Source organism: Sceloporus undulatus, chromosome 2, assembly GCF_019175285.1.
Source record: "Sceloporus undulatus isolate JIND9_A2432 ecotype Alabama chromosome 2, SceUnd_v1.1, whole genome shotgun sequence".
Classification (NCBI taxonomy): Eukaryota; Metazoa; Chordata; class Lepidosauria; order Squamata; family Phrynosomatidae; genus Sceloporus; species Sceloporus undulatus.
This window is the reverse complement of record NC_056523.1, coordinates 58,905,662-58,924,033: the sequence shown is the minus strand read 5'-3', so window position 1 is coordinate 58,924,033 and position 18,372 is coordinate 58,905,662. Positions and strand designations below refer to the sequence as shown.

At 39.5% G+C, this 18,372-nt stretch overlaps 1 protein-coding gene across 1 annotated transcript in view; it reads right to left on the bottom strand.

Annotated features, from left to right (window-relative positions):
• ERC2 (ELKS/RAB6-interacting/CAST family member 2) overlaps nt 1-18,372 on the bottom strand; it is a 765,920-nt gene that overhangs the window by 189,844 nt on the left and 557,704 nt on the right. Inside the window, 2 exon segments of the mRNA XM_042454903.1 lie at nt 4,038-4,104; nt 10,567-10,701. Coding sequence (XP_042310837.1) covers nt 4,078-4,104; nt 10,567-10,701 — 162 coding nt within the window. The 3' untranslated portion in view covers nt 4,038-4,077.

The window sequence follows — 18,372 nt, the reverse complement described above, 5'->3', positions numbered from 1 at the left end:
GCATCTTAATATTTTAGTAATAAATATTCTTAATATAAATTAGTGTAGTCCAATGAAACTTATTTTCAGGAAGAAATGCTCAGGACAATGATGTATTCTGATGCCTAATCCTCCCCACTGAAGCTCCCTGATTCCCTCTGAACCAAGGACTCTACAGTTCTTTGATTTCCTCACATTTGTATCCTTGCTTTACTGAACCCAGGAAGGAAACATAGATGTGAATTCTCTCTCTCTCTCTCTCTCTCTCTCACACACACACACACACACACACACACAATCAGAATAATCCTATGAAGTAGGCTAGGCTAAGACTGTGATGGAATCATGGTTACACATATACATCTAGATATGGATCATACACATTTTTGATATCTCTTTGAGGGGTGTGGCTATGTCTTCGCAGAGGCCCAAATCACTTTTTCTCCTCAGTAAAAGTGTTTAGAGATCATATGCTGTTGTGTGCCTTAAAGTCATTTATGATTTATGATTTCGACCTAAGACAAACCTATCATGGGTTTTCTTGACAAGATTGGTTAAGGGGACTTTGTCTTCCTCTGAGACTGAGAGTGTGTGATTTGCCCAAGGTCATTCATTCATGGCTGAGCGGGATTCAAACCCTGGTCTCCAGAGTCATAGTCCAATGCTCAAACCACTATAGCATGCTGGCTGTCTTCTGTATCAACCTAGTCATAATATACTTTTATAATATTTTGATTTACTGAAAATAATTTTCTTTACTTTCTCCATAGCTCAAGCTGCCATGTAAGACATTTAAAATCAAACACAAAAACATTACAGAATGCAATTTATTTATTGTATTCATTTTATTTATATCCTGCCTTTGTCCCAGCATAGGATTCAAGGTAGCTGTTAACTCTCCCATCAAATAGGAACAACAATCCCTCAAATAATTTCAGATTAAGCTGCAGATCTAAGTAATTACTTAAAATAATTTGAAATCAAGCAGGAGATAACAAGAATCCTGTTCCATAATAAAAACACTGAGAGCATGCTCTAAGGAACTGATATGTTCTTGGACAGTAAAACCATGACAGCCTGTGTTTCTAAGGATGAGGAAATTTGTTTGAGCAGAATGCCAATATCCTAGCCAAAGCTATGAAAGCCTCACATTCATTGTAGGGAAGATGGGAAAAGTCAAGCTACATCTACATTTCAGAAGAAAAATCTGAGGAAAGAAAAGCTGCTGCTTCTGGTTTTGGAATCATCCCAGCTTCTTGCTGGCAGAGCAAGAAAAGATATTTATCAAGGTTCTGGAATAAAACAATATGGTGTAAATTACACTGGCTACCAAACAAAGGAATGGAAGCATATTGACCGTTTTGCCTAGATACTTTTGTGCCTCAAAAGTAAACAAACTTCTTTTGACTGTGTGCACATATGTGTGTGCACACATACACACAGGATATGAGATGTAAAATCAGACAACTGTTGAAAACATTATTACTTGCCAACAGCAAAAGGAACTCTAATTGAAATGGCATCAACCCTTCCTTAGCTAAGCAGAACTTTATAATAATCTACAGCATGCTATAGAAACAAATAAGGAAAAAAAATTCCCAGAGGGTCATATGAGCAAAGCAATGCTATTTTTCAATTTATTTCTCAACCGAAGAGGAAATAAAAATCTGGATCCACAGCAGCTGAAGCAGTGCTACTCAGAGTGGTGGTCCCTGGGCTGGTGCTGGTCTCTTACCCCTTCGTTGCTAATTTACAGGTAGTTTTCAGGAAAGAAAAAACCATTTGTGCCAATGAACACATATATGGTGCCAGTACCTCACACACTAAAAAGAAAGAATTGCTAGTCACCCACATGAGATAACCTGAAAAACTTTAAGCTAAAGTATATGAAATAATTTATGCTCAGGTTCATTCATGGGGTTGCCATAAGTCAAAGGCTGCTGTCACACTACAGAATTAATGCAGTTTAACTGCTGTCATGACTCCCTCCTATGGCATTCTAGGATCTGTAGTTTGGTGTGGCACCAAAGCTAAATATCTCACTAAACTACAAATCCCAAAATTCCATAACACTGAGCCATGACAGTTAAAGTCATGTCAAACTGCATTAATTCTGCAGTGCAGATGCAGCCAAAGCCAACAGGTCAGGCTTAAAGGCTACTACAATAATAACATATTTTACATTAAGAATAGATTGTTCTGAAGTGAGAATAGATTGTCCTGAAGTAAGCTAAATGACCGGATTGTTCAAAATGTCCTAATCTGAAGAATATTACACCAAACCAACTGCTTTTCTTGAGTTATTTTGGCACTTAAATCCCCAAATATCTTCTTCCTTGTGATATTTTACTCTAGACACAGGAAATATAACATTATTTTCCTTGTTCAATCCATGGCTGAGGGACTAGTTTATGGATGAACGCCAATTCTGCCGTTTCTCTTTCCAAACTAACTTTGTAGTTCTTTTGCTCATGGCCTGCTCTTCTGAGGTCTGAGATGGAATGCCCAGCGAGACTGAAATGTTCTGCCACCAGTTTTTGTGTATTCCCATTCCTAATGTCTGCTTTTTGTCCATCATCTGGCACAAGCCTGACCCTCAGAACAGAGGTCCTTGAACAAAAGAAGTACAAAGGTAGATTGGAAAGAGAAACAGCAGAATTGGAGTTCATCCATAAACTACAGTCTCTCAGCCATGAATTGAACAAGGATAATGGCTTCCTGGCTCACTACACACATTTCAACACTATCTGACCCCATCCTCAGGGGGGCATCTATTTTCCCCACCTACAGGCTAGTTTCCAAAGCCAAATTGGTCTTGCCTCTTCATTTCCAGATACAATGGCTAGTTCCCAATGTCTATGTTCACTAACAACCATAGTTAAAACTGGACTTGTTACTTCCTTTTCATACACAAAGGATTTTGAATTTGAATTGACATTCTCACATACCAATGGCATATATGTGTCTGCCCCTGGTTTCCACTCCACTAAATGCATTTGAAAAAGTAGGCTGAAGTCTATGAAAGCTCATGCTGCCAACTTCTTCTTTTTTTCAATTAGTCTCAAAGGTACCACAAGGTCTCTCTACATGATAGATACTGTTCCACTGGTTTATAAACTTCAAGCTATCTCAATTATTTTGACAACATAAAATGTTTTGATTGTTTTTCTCTCAACAGTTACTACTTCTTTTGTCAACAGTTATTTATACAGAAGCATAATTTGCCAACAGAAAAGCCACAGCTAAGCTGCACCAAGATAATCAAAAACCAGTTTAGCGCAATTCATATACACTACCCATGCGTAACTGACAGAAGACAAAGGGTTGATGCATGAGATACATGATATATATTTAGAGAAAGAAGTTCTTAACATTTGGTTCAAATAACATGGCAATAAAACATTTTGGATGGGATTAATTTCTATTGATGATGTTCACACATAACTATTCAGAACTACTGCCACTGTCTCACTTCATCCCACCAATTTCCGAAAACAAATGGGTTGGATCCAAAATGCCCCTCCACAAATGACACAGAGATATTTTCATTAGCAAAAGTAATAGGAATCTAGTAACAGCTTCTCACAGGAGGAAAAAAAATGGGGTGGCAATGTTCTCCAGTTCCTCCTTCTCACCTTCTATTCTGTTCCAATATGGCAGATGACACTGGGAGCTAGAGGTAGTGGGGTATCAGAGAAAAATTGTCTCCGTCCCAGTCCAGAACTTGGAAAATTTACTTTTGGGGTGCTAGTTCCAGAATCTTCCAGCCAGCATGGCCCCCAAGCAGCCAGCATGGAAAAGTTACTTATGGGGCTACAGTTCCCAGGATACCCTAGCCTTGATGACCATTGGCCACGGTATCTGGGAGATTTTGGGAACTGAAGTCCAAAAAGTAAATTTTCCTGCTACATACCCTTTCTCCATCATTAGTAGAGCTCTGGTAAATGCTAGTCTGGATCCAACCGATTTATTTTACTTTTAAGAGATGTGTTCACCAATATGTTTTTAGTTCAATCATATGAAACAGAATTTTAAAATAGAATAAAAATGTTTCTCACCCCTCAAAACAAAACTGGAACTTTGGTTTATAGGAACAGGTTATGCCCATATACCCTCCTCATCATCCTGCGAGCCAGACATTAGAAGATGCATAGAGGTGTTAGCATTGGAATGAAAGAAGAAACAGTTAGTTACTTTGATGTAATTAAAATCACATTGATTTTCATGGAAGAAAATTTATGAAATCAGGTAAGAAGTTATGAATGTAAGCAGAAACTGTATTATATCACAAGGAGCAAACAAGACAAGTATATAAGGAAACATTTCCCATACCCATGAAAATTAGTTTGTAAGACCAAACAACAAATGGTTGCATGAAAAAGAAAATCGCAATTTGCAGAGAGAATAAAACTGCAAATGGTTGCATGAAAAAGAAAACCACAGTTTGCAGACAGAATAAGATTGCAATCCTATCTATGTTTATGGAGGGAGGAGGAGAAGTATCATGAGTCCCAGTGGGGCTTACTCCTGAGGAGATCTACCTAGGATGGCACTGTAGCTACCACAACTTACAGCCTGCACATCAGTACTGTAATGGAAACTAAATTATAATACAAATGTTTAAAAAATTAAATAAAAATCCTATTAAAAGTACTAATTTAAAGCCATTTTAAAAGCATTTAAAACATAATAAAGAGGATAAAATACAGCACATCAATAAAATATCATTCTTCAACAGTCAGCACTACCTTAATAAAAATATATTTGCTTGTTGATTGAAAGAAAGTAGAGAGGGGACCAACCTAGCATTCTATGGGAGAGAACTCCACAGTCTGGGATCAGTCAGCAATAGATCCACTGACTGCCCTTGGCTGAGAGAGCCAGCACATGCAGAATCTTCTTCTCTGGCTTCTGGCTACGTTCCCTTTCACACCAAACAATTATAGCACTATGATTCTGCTTTAACTGCCATAGCAACATCTTATGGAATACTGAGATTTGTAGTTTGGTGAGGCACTAGAGCTCTCTGGATGAGAATTCTTAATACCTTTTTAAACTACAGATCCCAGGAAGTTGCCATGGCAGTTAAAGTGGAATCTGTCAGGATTTGAAGGGTTAAAACACAGCACACAGGGAAATGTTTGATGTATGTGTGTGTGTGTGTGTGTGTTTGGCCATGAGCATTCAGCAGAGTGGCAAGGCTGATCAGCACAGCTGAAGCTCATTGTGTCAAGGACTCTTCAGTGTCCAAGTGCACGTAGCCATGGATGATGAAACATGTGTCTCGATTGCAGAGGAGACACATGGCATGGCTACACACCTGAACTCACTGGGTTTGGGAGACCACATGGTCTGGAGACTATATAAACCCAGGGGTTGCAAGGGTGTGAAGTAGGAGTTGGATTGGTATGTTTTGGAGTTTGAGAGATCTAGTTTTGTATTATAGCACCGTGAATAAAGAGCACTTTGGGGACTTTTGTTTCTCTGGTGGTTTATCAGAAGAAGCTACAGCATCTGTTTGCTGTGTGTCCCTGGAGGTTCCTGCATTGCTGCAGTTCCTGGAAGACATCCAGTTGCTGTCATCCCAATTGGACTTTGGAGCCATGCTTTGGCTTCTGGAAATTTGCCAGCTCTGCTCCAAGGGTCTGATTTAACCCCAGGACTCGTTTGAGTTGCTGACAAGGGTTGTTGGACCCCAGCAGTTGCGCTGACAGAATCATACTGCTATAACTTTGTGATTTGAAAAGGCCCTCACTACACTTCATTTCCCATTCTCCTTCTCTAATTGAGGAAGGTGAGGGTGCAGGGATGTCAGAGCAAAAAGTGGAGAGGACTTTTGTACCTTTAATGGTTGTGCAGAAGATGAAATTTGAGAACATGTTGCTTGGTACCTGGCTCATGATAAGCCACATCTGCTTAAATTACCTCTTTTATACAACCATTGAATTATGTAGAGAGACCTTGTAGCACCTTTAAGCACCTTTAAGACTAACCGAAAGAAAGACGTTGGCAGTATGAGCTTTTGTAGAGGCTTATCGCATGCATATTAATTCAGCTTACCTCTATCTGGTTTAAAATTTAATTTGGGTGGCATCCTGATGTTACCAGATGGTCTTTAGCACCAAATTTGCTGCCTGGATACAGCCCGGGTTCATCCCTGCTTCCAGAGTCGTACCTACCGTTTCAGATCTGGGAGTTTTCTGAGTTTAGAAAATGGCTGCCGGAGCAGCTCTGGAAGTGGGGATGGGGCTGGGCTGTATTGAGATGGCAAATTCGGCAGTAAAAACTGTCTGATAACATCAGGATGCCACCCAAATTAAATTTTAACCTGCATAGAGGTAAGCTGCATTAACATGCATGCGATAAGCCTCTACAAAAGCTCAGGCTGCCAACTTCTTTCTGTTTACCGCACAGATGCTACAAGAACTCTCTACATACTGATTATACAGACTAACACGGCTATATCTTTGAATTCTATAACTATTAAAGGTACAGGAGCTCTGAGGAAGGAATGAAATGCACCACAGCAAAGACATAAAGGGTGACACTGATGCACAGCCATGCCCTGTTCAGGTGTTGCCACACTCTCTTCACCATGGGAGCAGGAGTGTGCCTAGTCCTGAGGAAGAGAGAATGAATATCTCAAGGTCACTTGCGGGGGGGGGGGGGGTTGTTTGTTTGGCATGGCTCAGTGGGAACTATTGTCTGGATCTCATAACTCCCAGTCAACACTTTCCCCACTATGCAACACTGGTCTGAGAGATTGTTACACTCTTCCAGGTTTCCTTCCACTGCATCTCTGAACTCAGTACACCTAATGTTCGTGCATATGAGATGAGTACTTAAAGGCAGAGGGCTCTACGTGTCCAGGTCAATCAATACATCAACATCATAGGTTAGTACTTAAATCTGCTTCCTTTCTTTTCCCCTCCAGTTTTCTTCCTGTTTTCCATTTTAAAAAAATATAGTTTAGATTATGATTCTACGGAGGGGTGGGAACTACTTTGTCTTTAAAGCATTACTGTTTTATCAGGAAAAGGATAGAATGAACTGTGCATAGTTTATTTCATAACAGTCTATTTATTGTTCTCAAAATTTAACACCGTATAATGAGAACATGTAGTCTGGAAAAAGAGAGATTCACCTATCCCTGAGTAAGGTCAAACCTCATGTCTGGATTTGTTTGGGGTTTTTCAACTGAAGAGCAATTTTATTTTTCTGAATCATGAAATTTTAGAGCTGTTCATATAGGTTGTGTGGAGTAACCATGTCAACACGCTTATCAAACAGATCTTGAAAAGGGTTGCTTTTGGGGATTACAGCTCCCAGAATCCACCCATCAGGCCTTATGAAGGAGCCAGAGAGCATGCCTACCGGCTAGAAATTGTAACTGAGTGCTGCCACACATGAATAGAACGAAGTGGTTCCACAATACTTGGTGGACAGAATATCAATTATAAATGCTTTAACAAAACAATCTTCATGAGTTAAATTTTTCTGGCTTCCTCCCTTCCCTGAAAAATCCTGCCTGACAAGACTTGTCACAGATACCTTTCACAACCCTGAGTGCAAAGAATTAACATCTCAACTCAAGTTAAGTAAATCTAGTGATAATAATGTGCTCATCTCATGAAATAGTTTTTTCAAAAAAAGCTGATATAAGGCATCCTTTTTTTGCCTTATTGTCTGCTGCCTACAAGTGATGCTTTGAGTTGTCAAACATGTAACTACTGGCCCTGAGACTATAAAAGCTTTCTACATGCTGCAGACAATAGCATTTTTAACAAACTGCTTGCCACATAAGGGATTTTATTTCTTGCAAGAAATATATTTACTTGCTGCGACCTGAAAAGACACTATGTTTTGAAAGTGTGTAGGGACATTTACAAAAATTCTGACAATGTGTTAATCCTCAGTCAATTTATGGGAAACATGTAAGGTCAAACAAAACTCCGTGATGTCTGAACCTGTATGTGTATCTTGTAATAACCACTTTAACACAGAAGTACATCAGTTGGGAAGCTTCACTTGTCTAGGTAAGAAAGTTCTGTGGACCCATATATCTGAGGCTGAGTCAGCTCTACTTGCCTCACTGCAGGTTCACTTTTAGCAGTATCAACAAGCACTTGTTTTCAGCTCTCTTTTACTCTTATAGTGCTTATATCTGAGACTGGTCTTTGTCTTACTTTCCTTTTACTTCACTGTATCCTCCAGCTACTGACATACAATGGCATACTGACTCTGACTTGATAACAACGAGGATAAGCACAAGAAAGACAACAGAAAAAAGGAAAATGATACCAAGAAACAAAAGGTGCTATAGGACAGGGTGGAGCAAGAGATGGCAAGTGGCATACAATATTGGGGATTAGTGTGTTTTTACAGCAATTTCTTCAGCAATTTTGAATCACAAATTAGGTAATATTTGGCACAACCAAACTTTCTGAAGTTTTCTTGAAAACCTAGAATTACAGCTGATTCAGACTTGTGACAATGAGCTGGCAAGTATTTAGCATTCTAGCTTTACAGTTCCTTCCTGCCAAAAGCATAGGAAGCTGCCTTCAACCTCAGGAGCTCAGTCTTTCCCATCACATGATACCTGTTTCTTTTTAACTGAAGAGCAAAAATGCCAAACCTGGGGCCTTCTTCAAGCAAAGCATGTGTTCTTTTACTGAAGTATTTCCCCTTTTCTTTTTTTACAGTTTACAATTCAGTCTCTTAGCCCTTACCATACTGTAGCTCTCAAGAATTGAGTAAAAATTAAAGGAGGAGAAATTCTTGTGGTTCCAGAGGTAGTACAGAGGCAAGGATTTTCATCTTACATTTGGATTTGACCTCTACATTTTCAGTAACTTGAAACCAATGCAGTGCCAGGAAAAAAAAACATGCAAGATATATTCAATAATCAACTGGAGGTGAGCCATGGGCTAGAAGTTTATCAGACTATTCACCAGATACCTTCACAATGGTTTGTGGAAAGCAAAAACAAAAAACAAAACCTGAAAAATAGTTTATTCTGTGGGGAATGAGAACCTATCAGTTGTGAAGCTGGGGATAATTGTATAATGTGAAAGGATCTTTAGATAATTAATTCCTTTTGGTATGTCTGTGTAAATACCTTTAAAAAAAACATACCTACCTGAATTTCATAGTGAGCCTGGGGGATTCTTGGAGATGTAATCTGAAAAAGTACTGCACTTTTCCCAAGCCTTTCTCCTATGTTTCTCAGACACAACTTATCCAACTATTTTAGCTGTCTAAAATAGGAAACATGACACAATTTGATTTCCATGTTCCTTTTAGGAGTGTCTCTCAAGTGCCGAGTTTTGTTCTCTATATATACTAATATCATTGGGGCTACTGTCATTTCCTCCATACCTCATATCCATGAACGTCTAGTCAAAACTCTTCCTCCACTTCCAAGAAAAACTAGGAATGCTACTAACATTTGTGGCACTGGTAAAGGAAGCTTGGGGTCTCCTTGAGTTAAACAAGTGTCAATCATGAAAGTGATGTTTGACTTCCCTTCATAATTTTTAAATCTTGAAATTGCTCCCCTTCAGGAAGGGGAGGCACACAATACAGGCTGTGGAGGATGGGGAAGCATTTTGAGTCAGCATTAGTAAATATTTTATTTTGGCTGAGATGAAGGAAAAGGTAATTTCTATCATATATGTCACTGTTACCTTAATCAAACACTCGCAACTGTACCCACACACTTATCTCTTCTCAGTCCACATAACTCTCCTTTCTTGAAAAGTTTCCACCATGACTAGAAATGAAAGCCAAACTCTACCTTACTCTTCTGTCAGCTGATGCCAATATGATACTTCCCTTACTAAGCAGTATGGCACAGAGATAACAAGTCTCCCCTTCTCCTTTTTGGTGTAAAGTGCATCTAAAAGTCATTAGGATACTCCTCTTAAACTCAGTTACTCTCATTGTCTCTTCCATTTATGTATGGCAAAGTCAAATAATGTTTTTCTTGGTGCTGACAGAAAATACCCTTGCCATTCTATAATGTTTCAAGTTTACTTTATAAAACCAGAAGCAACCACATTTGCTCCATTGTTTTGATAATTTGATACTGTTGGACAAAGTATCTAAAATTCTACTTTTATAAGAGCAATATTATGTTAATACTGGTGAGCAGCTTCAACCCAATTATATTGCTGTGGCCAGGTTGGGTTCATAAAAGACAAGCATAATAAATTATACTTGAACAGAACAGCTATCTAAACAAAAACCTTAACAACCAATTTTTTATTAAAAAGCTATTCTTTAGAAACATTCTTTATAATCATTGAATTAGGAGTCTTCAGAAATGCAAAGAAAGAGAAAGAGAAAAGAAAACTATTACAAGAAAAGAAAGAAAAGGAAACCATAACAAGAGAAACAAAAAGCCAACGGAAACAGGAAGAAAAACATTTTGATTCTTTGAGTGATGGAAATAAAGCTATTAGTTTCAGTTCAAAGAGCATATCACTTATATTGTTTATTTCTTTTCTTCTGCAGATTTATTTTATCATAAACACTGGGACAGCAATAGGGTAACTGTGAAGTAAGGTAAAGAAAGACATGACTAACCTGTTCTGGAGAGGGTCTGTGATTCGAGTGTTGTGTCCTCCCAGGTGATCTGTGGTGATGGTGGTGGTGATGGTGGTGGTAGTGGTGATGGTCATCATCATAGTTGTCTGCCATCAGTTTCATTCTATTCTGGGTCTGTATGGATTGAAGCAAAACAAAATGCCACTAAGTGCTAAAAGGCACTGGTCAAAAAGAATGTGAGCTGGGTCTGCACCATGACTGTAGGAACGTAGGAAAAATCCATCAGGTCTGATTTTTGCATACCAAATTTGGATCTGGTGAACTTATTAAGTGAAGCAGAATATACCAGCACACTGAAATCTTTACTTTTCTTAATTTTACAGTCCAGTTCACAATCCAACATAAAAAAGCATAATTTTGTAGTCCACATTCCAACACAAAAGAAAATGTATGTACAAAGAGTATTATACTGAAGAAAATCACTTGCAGAAAGTGTTCTCAGTAGGACATGTGCATACAAAAATGTATACATTTAGGGGTTATTGCACAAAAACATCATGCAGATATTCTTCTGATATATTTTGCTTCATTTGCAAACTAATGTGAATGTAAAAGGAAGCAAACTTGTAGTCAAGGAACTGTAAAATTTGATGAGACCATAGATTCACCCACCCTGGTTTGATATCAAATTCAAGTCTTATACTTGGCAGCATAAAGTCTAATTAAACAGGCTGACACACAGCCAGTACTCTGTGTAAGGCTACCATTGCACCTCTATAAGGGACAAAGCTGGGGATCTGGAGGAATATTCAGAGGGTGAGAAGGCATTCCCACTAGGCACTCCTCAGCAAGATAGTCCCACCTGGCCATCATGTCTGCCAGTTGAGGAATTTCTATTCTTTTCACCCTCTGACTTTCAGGATTCCAAACCAAGAGGAAGCATAATGTCCACCACACTGTAGGCATCAATGGCTGATAAAATAGGCAAGATCCCTTTAACTAACTAAACAACTACACACAAAATCCCTTCTCCCAGTGGAGACCATTGCTAGCTTGAGCTCCACTCTATCTATCCACTCCAAGTGCTGGTTTTGCCTAATGCATTATGACATAATATTGTAGTATTCATTATGCTATTTACTACTACTCTTTTTGCTGGGTGTTCACACATATTTGCAAAACTATATTTTACAGTCTATGTCCATCACTCGATAAAAAGTACATGTTGGTGTATAACCATCTTGTGTCACATTTTAACATAGTTATTACAGGAATTAATACTTGTACCAGCAAACATTTTGCTCTCTGCTGTAATCTCCACATCCAGAGTTCATTTTTCATTATGCTCATGTAGGAATAGGAACATTCCAGCTCCTAACGATCATATTTCAGATATCATAAATTGCTGCCTGATACCTTTCAGACATATCAATCTATAATAAGTGCTACATTTGCAAGAAAAGTTAGTTCCAAACATAATTGAATATAATATACCATGACCTTATTTTCTATACTCTAGGCACAGGATCTTTCCTGCAATTGTTAGCATTAATGTTAGCCTTCCACAGGTGTTGGGTTTCTGCTCATTATCTGTAGTGTTGGATCTAGAGATCTGCTGAGCCCAGTACAACTAGGGAAACATTCATATGCATAAAATATTTCTATTTCATTATCATGGTACAGGAATAGAAATAAATTGCAAGAGCAAACATATTCATGAGAACTATAATGTTTGAATGTATGCTAATGGAGGAGCTAAGGCAACACTTTTTTTGAAAGGTCAGAAATGTTATCTAGAGAGCAATGTGAGTTGTTCAGGGTGGTCAGGGAGCTAACTCAGCTCCCTCCTGCCCTGAACCAGATCCTTGAACCTTCTAAGGCCTGCTGCGACTTGTTTAATGACTTTTTCGTGGATAAAACTTCTCGTATAAGCGAAGGTCTGAACGCCGACATTATGGCAGAACCTAGGGTAGAAGGGTCCAGAGCCTCCGCGGACTATGTTATACTGGATCAGTTTGAGTTGGTGAGTACCGAGGATGTGGACAAGATCCTCGGAAGTGTTCGGAAAACAACCTGCTCTCTTGATCCCTGCCCCTCTTGGTTAGCGGCCCAGGGGGGACCGGTGGTAACGTCCTTGTTACACCGGATAATTAACACCTCCTTGAGGGATGGGCGATTTCCATCGGATCTAAAATTGGCCATTGTAAAACCGATCCTAAAGAAGCCCTCCCTCGACCCCCTGGTACATAATAATTATCGGCCTGTTTCGCTGCTTCCATTCTTGGGGAAGGTGATCGAGAGGGCGGTTGCGATCCAGCTTCAGACGGTCTTGGATGAAACTGATTATCTGGACCCATTTCAAACTGGCTTCCGGGCGGGTCACGGGGTTGAGACGGCCATGGTCGCCTTGGTCGATGATCTCCGTCTGAGTGTCGACAGGGGAAGCGTGTCCCTGTTGGCGCTCTTGGACATCTCAGCGGCTTTCGATACCATAGACCATGGTATCCTTCTGGGGCGCCTGGCTGAGGTGGGAATTGGGGGCACTGCGCTCCAGTGGTTCCGTTCCTACCTCTCTGGGAGGTCCCAGATGGTGCAGCTGGGAGACGTGTGCTCCAGCGAGCGGGCGCTTAAAACTGGGGTCCCTCAAGGAGCCATTCTGTCTCCCATGCTATTTAACATTTACATGAAACCGCTGGGAGAGATCATCCGGAGACATGGGGCGCGGGGTTATCAGTACGCTGATGACACCCAAATCATTTTCTCTATGTCTCCGACTGATGCAGTGACTGGGGATGGCGTCTCTCCTCTCGTGGCCTGTCTGGAGTCAGTAATGGGCTGGATGAGGGAAAACCGACTCAAATTGAATCCAGAGAAAACGGAGGTACTAGTGATAGGTTCCCCCGGTCCAGGAATGGCGGTGGTTCCACCTGTCCTGAACGGGGTCACGCTCCCTGTGAAGGACTCCGTGCGCAGTCTGGGGGTGCTTCTTGACTCGCCGCTCCACCTGACTGCTCAGGTGAATGCGACGGTCAAGAGCACCTGTTACCAGCTTCGGCTGATTCGCCAGCTGCGCCCATACCTGGACCGGAGGGACCTAGAAACTGTTGTACATGCTCTGGTAACTTCGAGATTGGACTTCTGCAATGTACTCTACATGGGGCAACCCTTATACCAAACTCGGAAGCTTCAAATGGTACAGAATATGGCAGCCCGGCTGGTCACTGGCGTATCCAGGACCAGCCACATAACACCTGTGCTTAAAGATCTCCACTGGCTGCCCATTCGCTTCCGAGCTCAATATAAGGCGTTGGTTATTACCTATAAAGCCCTAAATGGCTTGGGTCCAGGATTCCTAAAGGACCGCCTCTCCCCGTACAATCCGCCTCGCACCCTCAGAACATCTGGGCAGCAACTGCTGAAGGTGCCTGGGGCTAGGTTAGCCTCTACCTCTAGAAGGGCCTTTTCCACAGCTGCCCCAGCCCTTTGGAACACGCTGCCCACGGAGCTCCGCTCATCTACCACCCTGGCCCAATTTAGGAAGGATCTCAAAACCTTCCTATTCAAGCAGGCATTCCCCGATTAAATATCCTGTGGGCCTCCCTCCTCTTCCGTGGCCATGAGGATGGGCTAACGGGGCCTTTGTTATTGTTTTTAGATTGTGTATTATTGTTGTTTTATGTTTTTAACCTGTATTTGTTTGCACTCGTTGCATATTGTAAGCCGCCCTGATCTTTTTGGAAGGGCGGGATATAAATAAAGATTTTATTATTTATTTTATTTACTTTTCACTGAATGAGCAAAGCAATAATTTAATATGGACTGACACAAAAGCAGTCTACAGAAAAAAAAGAAAGCTTGTTCCTGACCTGCAGTTGAATGTTCATTACTAAGTCTTAGCTTAAAGATAGCCAGCATGGCGTAGTAGTGTGAGCATTGAATTACTACCCTAGAGAACAGGGTTCAGTTCCTCATTCATGGAAACCCACCAAGTGACCTTCCACGAGCCACATACTCCAGAAAACCCATTTGCCTTAGGGTTGCCATAAGTCAGAAACATCTTGAAGGCAAGCAACATCAAACATAGTTACAAATGACAGAATGAAAACAACTTTCTCATTTAAATAGCACCAAGTATTTTAATGTATTTCAAGGTCTGGCCCCACCCTATATATCCACCAATAGACATATTTTCTACACATAAGAAATAAGACAATACTCTTAGGCTATTGGCAATTAGGTTCCTAGCAAATAGCACCCTGGCTCCTCTAAGCCTTATAATATCATTCTCCTCTGAGAGAAATTCTCAAAATTTATTTGTTTATTTTCTTATCAGTGAACAGTCTTAAATTTCCTACCTTTCAACTGTATAAAAATGTACAAGTTAAACAAAATGATATATGCAGTCCTGAAAATGTATCTTGTAATGAGGTGTTGGGGATTAGACTTGTCATAGGATAAGAACTGTGAATGAATGATGCCATCTTCTTAATTTGGTGCTGAAATATAAATAAACCACTTTTAATATTTCTTCTTGAAGAATCCATACCGTAGGGAAAGCATACATACAGCTACCACTGATAGTAAGATAATTTTATCAGTCAGCTTAAACTTTTTAGAGGTTTTTAAAAGTTGTCTCTGATAAAACACAATAGTACCAGAATTTTAGTAAGGCAGCAAAATTTTCTCAGAACAAGACGATTTGTTATGATAAATTATCACTTGACTAGAATAACAAAAAAACAGAGTCTAAAGTTATATTTGAGCTTCTCTTGTTATAAGAAAACTGTTATAAGAAAATGCAAACATACAGAAGGGGACAATTCTTATACTTTATGGACATCAACAGTCTTTGTGGTTTCAAGCTTCCAAATGTACCATAATCAGATGGGGATATTTTTGTTGGGGTAGGAGGGGGGGCATAAAGAGCAAATAGAAAACATGGGATGATTATAATTATCTTTATCAAGCTTTTAAACCAAATACTGTGAATTACTGCTGCATGTTTTACTTACTAATTCTTTTAAGGTTCAGTAGGCTTTGAAATGCCAGGTATACTTTTATTCCAGGAAGAAATTAATTAAGTGGATTGGAATTTGTCCAGGACCCCAAGGCCTTTATACCTCTACACTTGCAAAAAAAAAATGTGATGGGATTTTTATTGACCACATGTGTTTAAAAGCTTAGTTTATCGGGGCGGGGGGGGGGATCTATGTACTTCCAACATCACCATGAAAATGTGCCGAACAACGCTGATCTGGAGTGAAGAGTGCCATCTACTGACTTTGCAGTGCCACCACTTCCTGCAGCTTCCTTCAAATCATATTTCAAGTCCACTAGTCAGCATGTCTCTTCCTATTTGATATGGAACAGTAAAGCAGAATGAAATTCTACATTTCTATGGCTTTGATTTTGAATGCACCTCTCTGAGTATAAAATATATTATGATCTTTAAATCACAGAATACACATTTCAGAAAACACAAAGAAGAGAATACAGTGTATGTCCCCAGGAAATTAGCATTTAATCTCAAAGTCATTTTTAACTTAATTTTAAAACAATAACTTCATTTGTTGTTGTGTGTCTTCAAGTCATTTCCAACATAGTGACCCGAAGGCCAAGAGTTTTCTGGGGGCGAGAGTGTGTAATTCACACAAGGTGACCCAGTGGCTGAGCAAAGAATCAAACCTTGATCTCCAGAGTTATCCTCCAATGCTCAAACCACTACACCACACTGGCTCCCACCTGAACTTTACCCACCTGTAAGTAATTCTTAATGAAATTGACAGAGGTTATTTTTTAATAAAAATGGGCATATCTGCATCCATTCACATACACATATCCATCCATTACATTTTAAACTGTGAATTTTAAATGTGGATTGTTTTGATATGTGTAAACATTATTTGTCATTTTAAATTTATATGTATTTTAATTAATGTTGTTTATCTGTTCATTGATGCTGTTTCCCGCCTCAATCTATGGGGAGAGGCTGGTAAGAAATAATAATAATAATAATAATAATAATTTTCTCATTCTCAATCTTTCTCTATCCTTTTTCTTTTCTTTTTACTTCCTCTTTTCCTGTCACCCAAGTAAAAATTCCATCATTCACAAGAATTAGGCTTTGAAGAAAAGCTATATTTTGAAATTTATAATTTCTCTGGTGTGTGGATGCTGATAGATAGACCCAAAGAGGGGAGATTGAGGGCTGGATCAAAATGAGCCACAACCCAAGGGATGGATCTAGCTAGCATGGCAGAGTGGTTCTCTTGCCTGCCATTAAATAACAACAGCAGCAGCAACTATGTAAGCCAGGAATGTAAGAGTTTATTTCTACCATTCAATTTTTTTTTTCTATTTGAAAAATTCAGAAAGGCCCAGCTTGTAAGAAAATCTAGTGTCAGTTGAGGCAGATGGGGGGGGGGGGTTGTCACAAAGAGGCAGATACAGTTTAATACATTTAAGTACAAAGTAATGCATGTAATAATAGCAATAATATTTCACATGTCAAGCGCTCAAAGCTCTTTATATATGAGAAACTTCCTGCTTTCATTATCAACATAGGTGTGGATTTCCTTTCTCGTAGACTGAAACTGTCCCCATGATAAAGTGTAAGATAGAATAAAGGAAGTATTTGCATTAGAAAAATATACAGCAAGAGCTATGTTTGGACAAGGCAACTGTAGCTCACCCTGTGAGTTGGGCAGAGGTTATATATCCAGACAAAGTACTGTTTCCTTATTGCCAGTTTATTAAGGCTGAAGTAAAAGATAAAAGAAGTGAAGAAATTTTTGTTCATCTAGCATTTGCAAAAATCAGTGGCAGAAAATTAAGCCACATCTTTTACCAGTCACAACTGGTCATATTATCACAGGAGTACAGGTTACAATCTTATCCTCTATGCATAACAACTTATCTGCCTGTCTGCCTATCTATGTTTGGACATGATGAAAACATGTCAATAGAAACTGCAGAAAAATTAACCAAGCTGAAGAAAAAAAGTTGGTATTTTTAAAGGATTTAATGGAAGACTGTCATTATTCAAAGGCAAAGAACTGATCTTTCTTAAGAGGTTTGACAATGAGGTATACATGGGTCCTAAAATTTAGATTTTAAAATTTACATTTAATTTTTCAAAAACAACACATTGTACCAAACTATGTAGATGTAATTGAATTTAGGCTGTGTGTATGACATTGTAATTTAAAGGTATAATTTTAATTTTGTTAGTTGTTTATTTCACAACTATTACAGTGTGTCCGCACCAACCATCAGCTTGCCACCACAGTTTGAACTTCCGCAAATGGCAAGCCCCAACTTTTTCAATGGTCATGTGCGCCCATTGAAAAGAACGGGATTTAAGATCCTGCATTTTTTCCTATCTGTGGGGAGTGGTGTCCAGAACAGATCCCCACAGATAGCAAGATAGCCTGTACTGCAGCCATTCACTCAAGACCACAAGGTTGCGAGTTCAAGACCAGCAAAAGGGCCCAAGCTCGACTCAGGCTTGCATCCTTCCGAGGTCGCTAAAATGAGTACCCAGACTGTTGGGGGCAAATTAGCTTACTTGCTGTTCACCGCTATGATCTTTGGAATAGCGGTATATAAATAAAACAAATTATTATTATTATTATTAAGGGATGGCTGTGCCTTTCTTTCAGTGATATACAAGAATTAAAATTTATGAGTAACACAAGAACAAAAAACATGACTAAGGATTCTGTATGGTGTGTATGGAGGGAGGTCAATTGGGGGGGGGGGGGGTGTGACACCATGAGTTACCGCACAGGGTGACTCTAAACCTAGTGACACCACTGAGTGAAAACAAGGCAACTGATCCTAAGT